General features: G+C 50.4%; 1 protein-coding gene across 2 annotated transcripts in view; it reads right to left on the bottom strand.

Annotated features, from left to right (window-relative positions):
* Positions 1-15,335, bottom strand: part of ERGIC1 (endoplasmic reticulum-golgi intermediate compartment 1) — a 102,445-nt gene that overhangs the window by 76,663 nt on the left and 10,447 nt on the right. Inside the window, exon 2 of one of the 2 annotated variants that reach the window (XM_036884748.2) lies at positions 4,754-4,861. The exons of the other annotated variant lie outside the window; for it this stretch is intronic. Coding sequence (XP_036740643.1) covers positions 4,754-4,803 — 50 coding nt within the window. The 5' untranslated portion in view covers positions 4,804-4,861. The remainder of the gene's footprint in view (positions 1-4,753; positions 4,862-15,335) is intronic. 2 annotated transcript variants of the gene reach the window in all.

Genomic DNA, 15,335 nt, shown 5'->3' with positions numbered 1-15,335 from the left:
TGTAGTTACTCTTTTCCCCTTTGTAGGTGCTAGATATTTGGGGGGAGATACTCTGAGACTGTACAGATATCTTGTTTTTGCTTCAACTTTCACCCACTAGCTTTGGCACCCATCAGTGGATTTTAACTGAAGCAATTTATACTGTGTGGGTCTACTGCGGGTTTTCAAATTCCATCATTCTTTCCCATATATTAATTGGAATACCTGGCCATTTCTTTTTTTATCTTAAAAGCAGAAGTCCTTGGCAGGAATTTACAAACTTTCCAGTGGGCAAAGCTGGTCCTGAGATAAACCATCTCTTCCTATGTTTCTATTGAAAAACAATCCACTGCATCTTAGGACTTTTCCTTGTCCTTTTTTCCTGCCTTCAGCTCATCTTGCCTCGCCCATCACCTTGGTTTTTAGGGGTGGTGAGCACCAGGCTGGCCTGGCAATGTCCAAAAACATGGCTATGCAGTGTATGCTAGTTTAAACTAGGTTGGTAATTCACACCTGGGCCTTGCTTTATTTACCAATCCTAAGTACCTGCTCTGTGCCAGGCAGTGTACAGAGCACTTTAACCTAACTACAGTCTAATATTTATAGCAACCTTACTAGATCAGTAAGATGATTCCTATTTTACAGATGAGGAAACTGAGGCTTATTCATTTAGCCCATAGATATTTAGTTGTCCACTGTGTGAGGCACCATTGACAGTCTTAGGAAAATGGGAGTGAACAAGAGAGGAAAGACCCATGAATTGAGGAATTTATGTTCTCACGGACAGCACAGATAACAAACTTTTTTTTGACCAGCAAAAAAGAGATATGGTTGTTTTGAAGTATGCTAACAGCTACACAGGAGCACACAGGGTGACTTGATAGAGCATGATAGGGGACACTTCAAGCTGAGTGGTCAGGGCAGGTCCCTCTGAGCAGAGACCTGAAGGGAGAGAAGGAGCCAGCCTTGCCAAGAGCCTGGGAAGGGCGTTCTAAGAAGGAGGAATGGCAAGCGCTCAGCAAAGTCTCTGAGGTGGGAGAAGTCAACATGGTTAAGGAGTAGCTGTGGCTGAAGCCCAGGAAGGGTGCAGTGGCACAGGATGAGGTCAGCAAGGAGGGGAAAGGATGGGTCACACAGGGCCCTGCAGACCAGGGAAAGCACTCAGGACTGTTCTCCGAGGTAGACCCAGAAGAGAACACCGAGTGCCCAGAAGGGCGTACCAAGTTTCACCCAGAGTGACCTGGTGGCCAGCAACCGAGCCAGGCTTCAGCCCAGGCTGACCTAGCCTACATCTGCCTAGCCAGGCCCTTCCTCCTCCACACAGCATCAGCCCTTGGGAAGAGCTCCAAACACTGCAGAACCCAGGGCTAGCTTTAGAATGTGTTTCTTTGTTCATGAAGAAACACGGGCATGGCTAATGCCCTGCACTTCTCCCTCACACAAGGTCATTCTGGACCTCCTGCTCTGGAAGACCTGAGCCCGGGCCTCCCCTGACCTGGGACCTGTGTGGGGCACAAGCCCAGGATGGCTCCCACTCAGCCGCCCGCTGGCCTTCATTCTGCCACATGAGGCTTGGAGCAGTCCGTTTCGTCTGCAGTCGTGAGATCTGTACACACTGTTCCCATTTCTTCATTGAGCAAGCTTGCGTCATGCAGCACGGCATGGTGGTCGAAGGCCCAGACCCGAGAGCTAGGATGCCTGTGCTCAAGTCCCGGCTTTGCCACTAGCTTGGGGCCCTGGGCAAGTTAGTTCCTGGTATGTGCTATGTTCAGAATAACAGATCCCACCCACTTGTGGGGGGTGTGTGCCGTGAGGATTAAATGAGTTAATAGAAATGAGAAGGCAGAGTGGAGCAGGCGCCCTGAGAATGCTACTTCACTGCTGCTATTACCATTACCATCGGGGCCCAGGTCAGGGCACCACGCCTCTCCCCCAGCCCTTCCCTGCGCCCCCAAGCCCACCCCCTCATATAGCTGAGAGCCCCCTGATAAGAGGAACACATCTGGAGCACCTGTCCCTCTCTTCCCTGGCACAGGGCCTGGCACTGAATAAATGCGGTTTGTTGAAGGAATGAATAAGTAATGAAAAAACAGGTAGGAGTATGGGATGGATAAATGTGCGTCAAAGGTAAGATTAAGGCTTGTAATTACTCAGGACAAATACTTTCAACAAAAGTGCCTCAGGCAGAGCTGGGTGATTAAGAAAAGGTCTGTAGGCACAGCACAGCTTTAAGGCAAGAAACACTGGTGGACAAAAAGATAAATCGGCCAACAGATAATCAAGAAGCCCAAAGAACTGACTTTGGAATTTGGAGTTAGAGAACCTGGCTTCCACATCCTGGAGCTACCACCTACTGGCTGCGCTGTGAGGGCACCGTGTACAGCTGGGCAGGCTGTCCCCTGACCAAGGACACCTGACTGTGGTGGAGAGCCAGGGCTGGAATCTAGCCCGAGCCCAGTTCAAGCTGGTGTGAGGGCTGCAGAGGGCTCTGGGGACCCCCTAACAAGGCTTTAGAGTTATAGGAGGGAGGCGACTGGCAGCCCTGGTCAATGTGCGTCCTCTGAGCCTCAATCCTAACCCACAAGGTGGAGCCAAGGAGAGCAGCTATGCCTCACAGGGCCAGCGGACAGCACGAACACCTCCACAATATAAGTCAGCTCCCACTCTTTACGCCCAGTGCCTAGAACAATGCCTGGCACATAGAATGAACAGGCTAATGTACTTAACAGGCACCACCCTTGTCCCTTCTTGGCAGGTGGCCCTGTAAGCCAGGTCCCAGTGCAGTGGGCTCAGACGCAGGTGGGACCATGAACTCTAGTAAACTCTCACACCCATCAGTCGAGAAGAAAACAGAAAGGGTGTGTGTGGCTAATTTGGGGGCCATGGTGCAACCTTTTTTAGTCAGCTGGGAAAGGTGATAAGGGGGTCACCATGGGAACCATGGGAATTGGGGGTGGGGGAAGGACGGCCCCATTCACATGGTGCATGAAGGTTATGGCACCAACGGAATGCAGGCTGGGTGTAGGGCTGGGCCTGGGAGCAAAGTTCCTGAATGACCGGCTGGCCAGGCCCGGCCCTCAGTCCCCTCTTGGGAACCTGCACAGCCAAGAGCAGTGTTTCATCAAAACAGGAAAAATCATTGAGAAAAAATGCACATGTAAGGGGACTGGTATTTACAAGGAACGGCCCTGCCTGGACCCAAGGCCTAAAAAGATAGATTGGTGTGGAGACACAGGGGGTCATGCAGGGCGGCCGAGCTCTCCCCAGTAAGCACACCCCCTGCCCACTGAGGCCTGGGGGATCCCGGGAAGTTGAAAGCAATCCTGGACTAGGTGGTGCATGAAAAATAAGACAACATGAGCCTCAGAACCACACCCTCAGGTCAATTTCCCCAGCCACGGCCTCATGGCTACGCACAAAACTTTCTGACCTGGTGTTACCCGTCCAAAGTGCTTTAGAAACACAGACGTGCCCACTCTGGTGTTCCCTACAGGGCAGGGAAGTGTGGACTTTGGCCCGAAGGAGCTGGCAGGCAGGAGCCCCAGGATCTTGGGCTAGCACCCCACAAGCACCCATGCAGTTTTCTTTCTTTGGACAATAGGACCTTCAGGAGAGTAGGACCCTCAACTTCAGGTGGCTGGGAAGGTTAGCTAAGGTTAAGAACTTGGATCTGCTGGGCACACAGTAGGCTCTAAATAAACAGCCTTACCCTGGGTTCCTCAGAAGCGTCTAGATTATTATGATCATGGCCACATGATGGCTGGTGACCCAGCAAAGGCTCCTCCTTCCCCCTCCAAGCTTCCGGGTGTCTGTGCCTTTCTTCTGTATCAACACAAGGATTCTGGTCTGGCTAAGTGCAAGTCCTGAGTTGTTCCTCTAGTGTTTAAAGGACCTGGTGTGCGCAGTCAGGCCGCCACCACCACCCTCACTCGGATACTGCGGTTGGCTCTTGGTGCTCTGCTCTTCCCCTTCAGTCCAGAGCGCGCCTCTCAGGAAGACCTTCAAGGGCTGACACCTCTTAGGATAAAGGACATATTCCTAATCGTGCCCTAATCAAGGCCCTCCTGGCCTGGCCCAGAGGACTCCTCAGGCCGAGGCACTCCCCAGCTCACCGTCCTGTGCTGCTTCCACCTGTGACACGTTACCTCCCCGCCTCCACCTGGGCCTCCCTCTCTTTCCATGACCCGCTGAACCCTGGTCAGGCAGCCACTCAACCATCGCTGCGGTGCGATCTCCCTTGACTCTCAGAAGCCGCAGGTCCCAGAGCCCCCCATGGTTTTCTTTCACAGCTCTCAAATCAATTGAGATTTACAAATTTAACTGAATATTTGATTTAATTGCTTAAGTCAAATACTCCTTGATGCAGAGGCTATATCCCTCTGTTCACCACTGGTCCCAGTGCCTAGTGTAGTGGCCAGCAGTTATTTCTACGTACATGAGTAAGGGAGGGAGGGGGCGAACAAACAGCCTGGGGCATGAAGTGAAAAGGGAAGTAGAGCAGAGAGCAGATGGGGAGACCCCGATATGACTACTTCTGCTCTAGGAGCTACAGGGGAAGGTAGAAGACAAGACCCTGGAGAGGGGCTGCCCAGGGTCCTATAAAAGGACTCTGGGATGAGGGGGGTCAGTGGCCTGGTGGCCAAGGCAGAGCACTTGCTGACAATTCACGAACACTCTCATTCTGCCTCACACAACACTGGGAGGGTGGGGGGCAATATTTTTAGCCCATTGTTACAGATGTGGAAACTGAGTCCCAGGGGGATGAATGACCCACCTGAGGTCCCACAGCTGGGAAGGGGTGGGGCCAGGGCTATGACTAGTCATTACTACACACAAAGCAGTGAGCACTAGATTCAAGAGGAGCGTGTCATGCTAGGCACCCCTGCAAGAAAATAAAACACATTTACAAGCATCTCCTTGAAATGGCTAGAGCAGAAATGCTTATGCTTTCAGCATGTAAGCATAGTAAATAGCAATGCATTGAATTGTTTCAGGTACTAACTGAGAACCTACCCCAGCCAAGTCTAATACTGTCTCACCTGCCCCAGCCTATTTAATCTTCAGAATAGCCCTGTGAAGCAGCACCATGATTAGCAGGTCCCTTTCACAGATGAGAACACTGAAGCTCAAAGAAGTTCCTGTTACTTATGATTTAAAATGCCTGAAACATCATGGGTATTCTCTTTACTGTATTATTTTAAAACATAAACTTCATCAACTTTAACATACACCAACATGTTCCTAACAACTACTAATAGCCTTGGGGCCCCAACACTACTTTACAAAAAGCTTTCAAATCCCCCAACTATGAATTTCCTGCTGTGGGATTTTCAGGGGTTCCAACCCTTGGCTGTAATTCCCATTCCCCCAATGCTGACCATGTCTGTAATGTGCCTTAGGCATATTAATGCTTGAATTCAGTGTCACGTTGGCCTCCATGATCTGTCTTCTGTCTCCACAGGGTCTGAATAAGGAGCAGTCACCCCACGAGAAAGCACACTCACCCACCTTCTCTGGAAAACATACTAACCCATGCCAATGGGCTTTCAGCTCCCTTTCCTCCATGCCCTAGGGAGTTTTTACATTCACCTGATTGTATTCTTCTTCCTAAGCATCGCCTTTGCTGAAGAACCTGCCATGGCTCCCCATCACCTGATGCAAAATATGCAGACCCAATCCAGGTCCCAAAACCAGGCCCACCTCACCTGCCTGTTACCCCACTCTTTTCCACCCTGCTAACCCTGCCTCCCAATCTCTCATTGGGGCAGCAGAGCTTCTCAGCTAGAATGCCAACCCTTCCCCTCCACTGATCCCACCCAACTCATTTCTCAAGCATCCCTCCTCCAGGAAGCCCCCCACCACTTCAATTCACTCCCTATTTATGCACTCTGCCCTCTGCTTCAAGCAGTACTGCCTACATGGCCTTGACTCCTCTCTGGACTGTGTGAAAAGACCTCACCTTTCCAATAGGGCTGCTTGCTTCTTGCATGTAAGGCTGAAGTCCATCTGCCTGGGCTTGGCATTCCAGCCTTGTCACAGCCCTTTTGGCTCAGCTGTGAACCCAGTCTCATTCTCAGTACACCTTCTCACAGAAATGACACATTTCACACCACCCCAACTCTCACCCTGACAGGAGTGTGGGTAGGGTCACTGAAGAAGTACCTATCTTTTCTCTGATCCCAAGTGCTGTCAAGTTTCCTCTTGCCAACAGGCCACAAACTAAGTCACTGGTCCATTGTCCTTTTTCAATTGAATAGGATGTGACTTACAATTTAATAAGTGACATTTGATTAGTTAAAGGTCAACATTTTCAAAACATCAAGTTCATGTGAAAAATATGAATCAAAGAGGCCTTTTGGAAGAAAGACTAGCTACCACAAAAGCCAGCAGCTGCTGGCCTGGCCCCTGCCAGGCTGCACCAGGCCGTCTCTGCAGCACAGGTTTGCAGGCGACCACACCACAGATCGAACCTGGCTCCCCTGCTCAAGCCCATCCTCACTATGCTGAGGGTCAAGCACACACTCAGGACACCCAAGATGTATCCTACGATTCACCATGTGCTGACAGTTCCCTCCTGCCTCTTCCGCTGGATGGGCCTGCATCTCTCACCAGCTCTGCTCACCACTAAGGTCTCAGGGAGGCATCGTGGGGAGGCCCTTCTCAAACACTGCACCAAGTTCCATCACAATCCCGAGTCCCCTGGAGGTTCTTGCTCAGAAAGTGCTCGATCACTTAACTGTCCTTCCTCCCTGCTGGAAGGGAAGCGCCATGACAGTGGGTACCATGTCCATGGTGTTCAGCCCCAGCACAGGGTGTGGCACAGAGCAGGTGCCCAACAGGAACCACTACATGAACAAATGAGCAAAGGAGCTGCTGACTGAGACCACCTTGGCAGAAGTGCTTTGGGTGGAACTTCTGGCTCAGCCACGCCACCAACAGAGAGGTGTGGGGACCCACAGGGGCTGCGCTCCCTGGATCCAGAGCAGGTAGAGGACGCAGGGGGCATGCTTCCTCCCCCGCCCCCACTGCCTTCCTGGAACCAGCGTCACCATCCCTGCCCAGTGGTGTTTCCTGGTGTTCTAAGAAATGGCACTCAGTGGAGGGGTGTGTGTGGCAGGGCAGGGGGTGGCCTGTAACACCCCAGATATTACACCCAAAGAAATCTTTTTTGTTTCCTCAGCTGCTTTCCTAATAAATCCCACATGGAGTAAGAGCCACGAATCAATATGTGCTGAGCCCTAAGACTGCTACAGGACAGCCTACATTTTCACAACTGCCCTCCCCTAAGGTGGGTGCCATTCACTACTCTCCCCATTTCACAGCCGAGGAAACTGACGAAGTCCAGGGAGGTGACATGATGGCCCGACTGGGCAAAGAGCAGGGCCAGAATACAAACCCGGAGTTCCTGCTCAGGTTTCCCTCTGTCCTGATCATTACAATGCCCAGGAGAGCCTGCTTATTATACAGACGCTGAGGCCCCGATTCCCTGCATCACAATCACCAGGTGGAGCCATGGGAATCCGCATGTGAACCAGCAAACTGCCCCACACAGCTGGGTAAGAGTCTTGACTCCCTGGGCCCCAACTTTCCCCTCTGCTCCCTGGGCCCCAACTTTCCTTGTGAAATGGGGTTGGGTGAGGGAAATGCTGGGTATGTGTCCTAAAAATAGCCAAGAGGTTCCACTGAGGAAGCAGCAGACGCAGAAGCCACTAACAAATCACTGGGCTTGCTGGACCCAGGACAGTCCTACACATTGTAGCTTCTGTGTAGTATCTTTCCAGACAACAGCAGCACATAGCAAACTGGGTAAGCCTGGTGAGAGGGTGGAAACCCAGTCCACATCCTGTGTTCCCACACCAGGGAGCCTCACACCGTGACACTGGCGGGGCTACTCATGGCCACCTCGTGGGGCCTTCAGGGAAGACACACACACACACACAGGCTCACACACATTCACATGAACACCTATATACACATAAGTACACATGCACGCCTCTTCAACAGAGGTGGCTCCCCCCAGGGCTCCTCTCCCTCGGCCAAACCCACGTGTCCTCTCTCTGGGCTGTTTCCACCAGCATGCTCAGGTAAAGACTCCAAAATGACAGTTGTAACACTGTCACTCAAAGGGCTAGAGTCCCATGTAGTAATCTGTATCAAGGTTCGAACTCAGAAATATCTGTGCAAACTCAGTTATAATCACAGCCACACACCCTGGGCACTTACCATGGTGGGGGGCTGTGCTGAGCAATTTACAGCATATTTCACTGAAGCTCACCTGTCCCCCGGGGAGAAGGTGCCATCACCATCCCCACTGATGATGTTGGTACAGCATGAGTGAGCCAGAAAGCCTCTAAGTAGCAGAGTCAAGTTCAAACCCAGAAAGACTCGGCTCGTTCACTATTTGATACATTTTTTTAGTGTGCCTGGCACTGTCCTAGGCCCTGGGGACCCAGCAGTGACCAAAGCAGAGCAAGGCACAGACAGCCTAATGGGAGACTCAGAGACTAAGCTCTTAACCTTGGTCTCTGCTATCTCCCAAAGGCCACTGGTCTCCAAAGGGAGACCTCCCTACCTGGGTCCCTGGGTGCCCACTACTGCCATGAGGGTCCTGCCACAGGAGGACCCCGTGAGACGGTCTGGATTAGATGGCACTGGCCAGAAGGAACCAGATCCCGCAGGCTTATCCACCAGGCCACACCAGGATTTTGGAAAATTAAAAGCCATCTCTAGACCTCACTCTCCTCATCTCTCCTCCTTCCCCATGGGATGACCTTCATGGAATCTCTAAGCACTGGGCTCCAAGTGGAGGCACGAGAAATGCAAATGATGACAATACACCTGACTCTTCAGTGGTTTCCTTTGGCAGGCGCACACTCAGTTACACTAGTAGTAGTCTCTGGGATTTCCAGACACAGGCCAATCTCTCCAGGGACCTTCCCAGACCACTTCTTAAAGATCTAGGCAAATCTCCTATTTGGGGATGGAATCATATTAGCCACTGACATTCAGAGTGCTTACCGTGTGCCAGCACACACATATGAACAACCCAGTAGTCTCACTTTGCAAATGAGGAAAGTGAGGCACAGAGAGGTCTAGTAACTTGTCCAAAGTCACAGCTGGTAGTGGAGTACTTGAGCCCAGGGACTCTTGTCTCAGGAAATCTGGACTCTTAACCTATAGCTCCTCTATATTAGGTCAAATCAATTCGGTTTCTTTGCAAGAGTGTTTTCATGTTTCAGAGAGGTTCTCAGAGTTCCTGAAGCCCCCAAACTGACTCATCTCCCTTTCTAGGACCAGGGCTTCTGATCCCGGCCTACACACCTCCTTACCCATTGTAGAGTCCCAGGGACCTACCCAGACCAACTTCTGTCTGTGGCCCATTTCCCTCAGACTGCCCTGTCCCCATAAGGTGGCTCATTAAGAACTGGGTTGCTGGCCAGGTATGAGGCAAAAGGGAGTTGGGGGGAGCTGGAGAGAGTGGTATGCCCCAGTCACAGGGCATGGCTCCTCCTCAGCACAGCTGTATGCTGGCACACAGCCAGTGAGCCTTTTTCTAGAGGCACTGGAAATCCAAATTTTCATGTGAAATCTCCTAATTTGAAAATTCAGTCATTTAATTAAAAACATATTTAATTGTGAGGACCAAATAATCACATCTATAATCAAGTAGAATTCAACCCCCAATGCTACCAGCTACAGCCTCTGCTTTAGAAGATCAAGTCTGACAGGAAGTCTCATAAATGGGGGAAGCAGAGGGGCTGTGACACCTAATCAGGATCTACTGAACCAGGAGCTGAGGGAAGGTCTCCCCTTAACTCCGTGTAGCAACCCCATGGGGTCAGGGCTTCATGTCCCCATTTGTAGACTAGAAAGCAGGCTCAGAGAGGTGAAGAGAGCTGCTCAGGGCACACAGCAAGTAGACAGAAGTGCCAGGATTGGGACCCAGGTGCAGTAGGCCCCAAAGCCCAGCTACCCCAGGTTGCCACATGTAATGGCAACTCGGAACAAACTGAATCCCTGGTGGATGACTCGTCATGCTCCAGTGAGTGTGGGGCAGGCAGAGTCCACACAGGGTGACGTGCCTGTGCAGCCCCACTGTGAGGGGCCTGACCCAGGGTGGGGTAGGGCGGGGCAGGGAGGGGGCAGGTGGATGAACCTTCTCATACCTCCTTTGACTCAGGGTTAACTCAGCTCTGACAAACCACTTGGCTTTGAGCATGACCCAGTTTCGCAGCTCAGCCAATTGAAGCCCAGCTGGGGAAAGTTGGGCAGGTTCGAGAATGGAACCAGCCCCCTGCCACCTGGCTTGCTGGGTGAATCTGGGCAGCCTTGGGTCCCCAACTCCAAAAGGAAGGGGCTGGCTCTACCCACCTCAAGGCCCTCCCAGCTACCATATGTATGGATTCTAATTAGCCCAGAACCTTAACACATACCAACACTGGGGCAAATCACTCCACCTACATTTTCTCAGCTGTAAAATGTAGGAAGGAAAAGCCTCCATTTCACAGGTTTGTTGTGGGAATTGAAGAAGATGATGTACCTACAGTGCATAGGACTGCACCTGATACCCAGAAGATGTTTACTTCCACCACCACCACCACCTGTCTGGCACCTGGGGCTTTCTCACTTCTCTCCTTCCAGAAATATCTAACTTCTCACTTCCCTCCTTCCAAAAACTTCTGATGGGTCGGTCTAGTTCTCTGTATTAGGGACAAAAGGGGTCACAACCCATGGCCATGTTCACTGGGAAGGATCCGAGGACCTAACATTCACCAAGATGCAAATGCCCCCTACAGTAAACTAGAAAAAGTGTGGGATTTAAGCTCAGAAAACTTGTGTTGCTGTGACCCCTTTCCAACTGCATGACCCTCTGAACCTCAGTTTCCTCATGTACAGATAAAATAATCATCCCCAGACCACACATATCTTCCAAGGGCTCTCTAAGCTCTAAAGTCCCATATGTTGCTTTCATGATAATCATTATTAAAATTAAGATTTATGGTACTCTGCTCCAGAAAGACACTTGAAGCATAATGGGGAACCCTTCCTCAGAGTTTCCCAACTTACTTGATCATAGGAATCACTAAGGACACTTTGAAAAATGCAGATTCCCAGACCCATCCCAGGCCAACTGGACCAGACTGAAGGGTGGGCACAACACAGGGCCCAGGTGGTTAGGGAAACCTGCCAGTCCTGGAAAGAACATAATTGCTTGACGGAAACTGAAAACTGGGGAACTTGGAGCTCCAGGTCAGGTGATCTAACAGAAAGCTCCACTTTCAGGAGGTCAGAAAGTTTTAAGCTTAGGGACCGACTGTTACTTTGCCCTCAACCTCTCTGAGCCTGCTTCCTCAAAATGAGAACGATTAGGACTAACCCCCAGGCTGAGGGGAGTGTGGAATGTCAGCTGTCCTTTCTCTCCCAACTTCCCATCCCCAAATTCTGGGGGCTAATGTGACATTTCAAGCAGGTGGAGCTAGCAGGGGTGGGGGTTTTTGGCATGGCCACTCACTCCCGCTTCAGGCAGGGCCTGCGTAATGTCTGATTTCCCAGTGCCTTGGTACATGGTCGACAGGGAACATTTTCCATTTTCCCTAGTAGAGAAATAAATCCTTTCTGATCCACATAAGGAGAAAACTAGGAACATCTTCCAAACATAAAGAGATACAGCAACAAAGCCCCCAAACCCAGCAGTGCTGGACCCTCTGCCAGGTCTTGGGGTAGGGGAGTCTCATCTCACGTGCAGTTCCAAGCTGCTTCATGGGAAGTGTGAGGTGGGGGAGCATGGGCCCCACATCCATGGACCTGGGATCTGATTCCAGCTCAGTGGGTTCCTCCCTCCTTGTTTCTCTCCTTCCTTCAATAAATAATTTCTGAGCACCTGCTGCGGGCAAACCCTGGGCTCAGCACCAGGATCCAAAGACGAGTAAATAGATTTGGTCCCTGTTCTTAAGAGCTTAGACTCTATGGAGACAGACAGACATGTTAAATGACTGCACACACAAATCACTGCAATTGTGCTAGGTGACCTGAGGGACATGTCCAAGTGTGACAAAAAGGTACAGTCAGGGAAGGGGGAAAGCAACCCAAATTAGATAGAAGAGGCAATCTGGGAAGATCTTTTTTGAGGAAGAGTACTAGTTGGCCAAGCTAATCCATTTAGTTTCTCCTCTAAAAACTGTTTATTACCCCATCTAATTTTTTTTTCTCAGTACTCACCCCAGCAGAAAGTAACCCTCTGTACTATTATCTGTTCACTATTGTTTGCCCATTTTCGCAACTAGCCTGGAAATGCCATGAAGATAAGAACAATGTCAGTCTTGTTTTCCCTGGAGTCCCTCCCAATAAACCTTTGAGTAAGTGAATGAATGGAGGGATGAATGAATAAACCCTGTTTCTCTGGGTTTCAATCTCCTCATCCCCACAGTGGGAATAACAATACATCTTGGCCATCTTGCTGGGAGATCCGGGACACAATGCCTGTTTGCAGTGGGTAGGGCTTGGTGTTGTTATAACCTGGGGTGAGTGGGACAACAGGGGGGAGAATTAGGGGCAGGAGAGGAAGCTGGACTCCTCTGTGAACAAATCACCTGTGAACTTTGCCTGAGTTAAGACAATGTCAGAAAGGCATGCCAGAACACACGGGGGGCCCTCCCTTCAACGGCATGCACCTAATCAACTGGTAATGTCACTAGATAAATCCTGTGTCATTCACTGGGCCAGTGAATGGGTGACAAATTCGCAAACATGCTCAGGGCCGCCTTCTGATTTCCTGGCTCAAAGCAGACCTGGGAAGCTGGCATCCTGTGCAAACATAGCCACATGTAGAAAGCTATGGGTGACAGGGACAGAGAGGTGGGAGAACAGCATGAATACATATGACCCCTGCCCAGTGTGGTCGCACCAATGGCAGGAAGCCTTCCCCAACCAGAGACAACAGCCAGGATCTGTGCAGGGAGTGCTTGAGTTGGCTGCATGGCCCTGGGGAGGGTGTAAGAGGGGTCATGCCCTACTTTCGGCCTCAGTTTCCCCACTTGTTAAGGGACACCATTAATTCCTTCCTCATGAATGAAGGTGCAAACTACAAAGTGATGAATGTTACAAGGTAATAGGGTGATTCTTATTCACCTTTCCCTGCATCAAGTTTTGGATTTATCTGTACACAAATTTGTGCTGGTTGTCCCCCCAGCATTTGTGTGGCACTCATGCCACCAGTGTGACCTGGAGTGATTTCAGGTAACACAGGACCTTATAGTTAAATGGCATTTGATTTCGCAGTGAGACAGTTCTTCTCTATTTAGTTCTGAGTATTTTGAGAACTTCAAAGAGAAAGTCTCCAGGGGGTGGGTGCTGTTAGCAAGTCCTCAATCCCTCACGTCTCCAGCACTTGCTAATATCCCCTTGTTAACAGACCCCACAACTTCAGCAGACATCAGCTCGCTAGAACCAAACCACCATGCAATTATTTCTATCTGTTTATGGCAGGTGACACTGCTTTTCCATTTTTCAAAGATGTTTTAAAGTGACCTTTTATAAATAAACATGTTAAGTTAAAAAACAGTAACTTAAAGGAAATCTATTAAGTAAATAATAGATATTGTTTAGGAATATGCCCCCAAAATTGTGGCAATGGTACCAAAAATGGAAGAAGGTTGAAAAACACTGACTGGAGTTACCACCTCTGCCAGCGATATGTGAATCAAAGCCCATTCTTTTTCTTACTCCTGGGCACACAGATGAGATTCCTGACTCTCCTGCAGGCAGGTGAAGCCAGGTCCCCAGTTCAAGGCAGAAGTGATGGCACCACATCCAGACCTTCCAACCAGCCCTCAGGGGATCCAACACTTTTCTGAGGGCAGAGCCACAAGATGGAAGGAACTTGGATTGCTGGGTGCCCATGAGGGGCAGATCATCCTCACCCACCTTGGGACTTTACAGTGAACTTCTGCTGCATTTATCAGGTTGTTTATGGGAATTAGCTGACTTAGGCTAATATAAAGGAGGCATCTCTAGTCCAATTTCCTGCCACCAGGAAACTGTCAATGCCAGTCTGGATTTCCTGGTGCTTTTTTTCTGTACTGAATAATTACTGAGCACCTAACAGATGCCAGGCACAGCCCTAAGGGCTTTATAGGGATGAGCTCAACTGATTCTCATGACTGTCCTGGGAGCCAGGCACTATTGATAATTAGGCTCTCTTTCAATGAGGCCACCAAGGCCCAAACGGGTGGTGCTTCTTGCCAGAGTCACATTAAGGAACTAATGAAGCTGAGACTTGAACCCAGGACTGTCAGATACACAAAGCCCTTAGATTTTTCTACAAAGCCATAAAGCCTCTGCTAAGCATAAAATCCAGGGATTGCCATGCCCTGACTGCATATCAGTGCCTGGGCTGGGTCCTGCAGGAGACAATACTAGAGTGGCATTGCCACAGCATGGAGCCCTTTGAGCCACACAGGAAGGGAGCAAGGGGGGCATGTGGCACAGAGCCAGATAGGGACAGGAGGAGCCAAGGTAGTCAGGGAGGGCTGCAGGAAAGCACAGTGCAGCAGGAAGGGCATCACCACTCAGGAAGAACAGGGAGGGCTTCATGGAGGAGGTGGTACTTAAGGCTGGCCAAGAAAATGGGTGAGATTTTAGTTGATGGAGACAGCCAGGGAGATGCCGTCTCAACCAAGCCAACAGCCACCTCCTGGATCCACAGGAATTAGCTTGGGACAGGCCCACCAACCTGCCTCCCGTAAGGGCCCAAAAGATTGTTGGGAAAGTCTTTAAGACACTTGACTGCACTGGATTAAATACTCCTAGTCCATTCAAGGTTTTAGCCATTGGCTCTTCTTTCAAAGGGCAGGGAGAGTAATGGAAAGATTGCGGAAGGGGGAGTCAGACCACTCGGAGCTGCAATGACCCCTCCTATCCCCTCAGAAGTGATACTCGGGGCCCGCTGTGCTAGATCCTGCACGGATGGAGCATAAAGAGGCACTGCTGAGTCACATGAAACTGCGCAGGGGATTTTAGAAGCTGGTGGTCCACCTCCCGACAGGAAGGACAATTTATAGCGAAGAGGGTTGGATGAAGACAGTGAGCAATACAGGGGGTGGCCTGGTAAATGCTGCCTGAACCAGCTGCTGGAGGTCAATGCCATCAGTGACAACAAGCACCCTGATACAATGCACTGAGAAGGGTCCTCCCCTCACAACCCAGAATAACCATGAGAAAACACCAGAAGAACCCAGACTGGGGGGCAGTCTACAGGACACCAGGTCAGTGCTCCTCCAGAATGCCATGGTCATGAAGAGCAGAGAAACTGAGGAACTGTCTCCAACCAGATGAGACTGGGGTGACAGGACCACTGA

The sequence above is a fragment of the Manis pentadactyla genome, chromosome 2, assembly GCF_030020395.1.
Source record: "Manis pentadactyla isolate mManPen7 chromosome 2, mManPen7.hap1, whole genome shotgun sequence".
In the NCBI taxonomy this organism is placed as follows: Eukaryota; Metazoa; Chordata; class Mammalia; order Pholidota; family Manidae; genus Manis; species Manis pentadactyla.
This window is presented reverse-complemented; position numbering and strand designations above follow the sequence as displayed.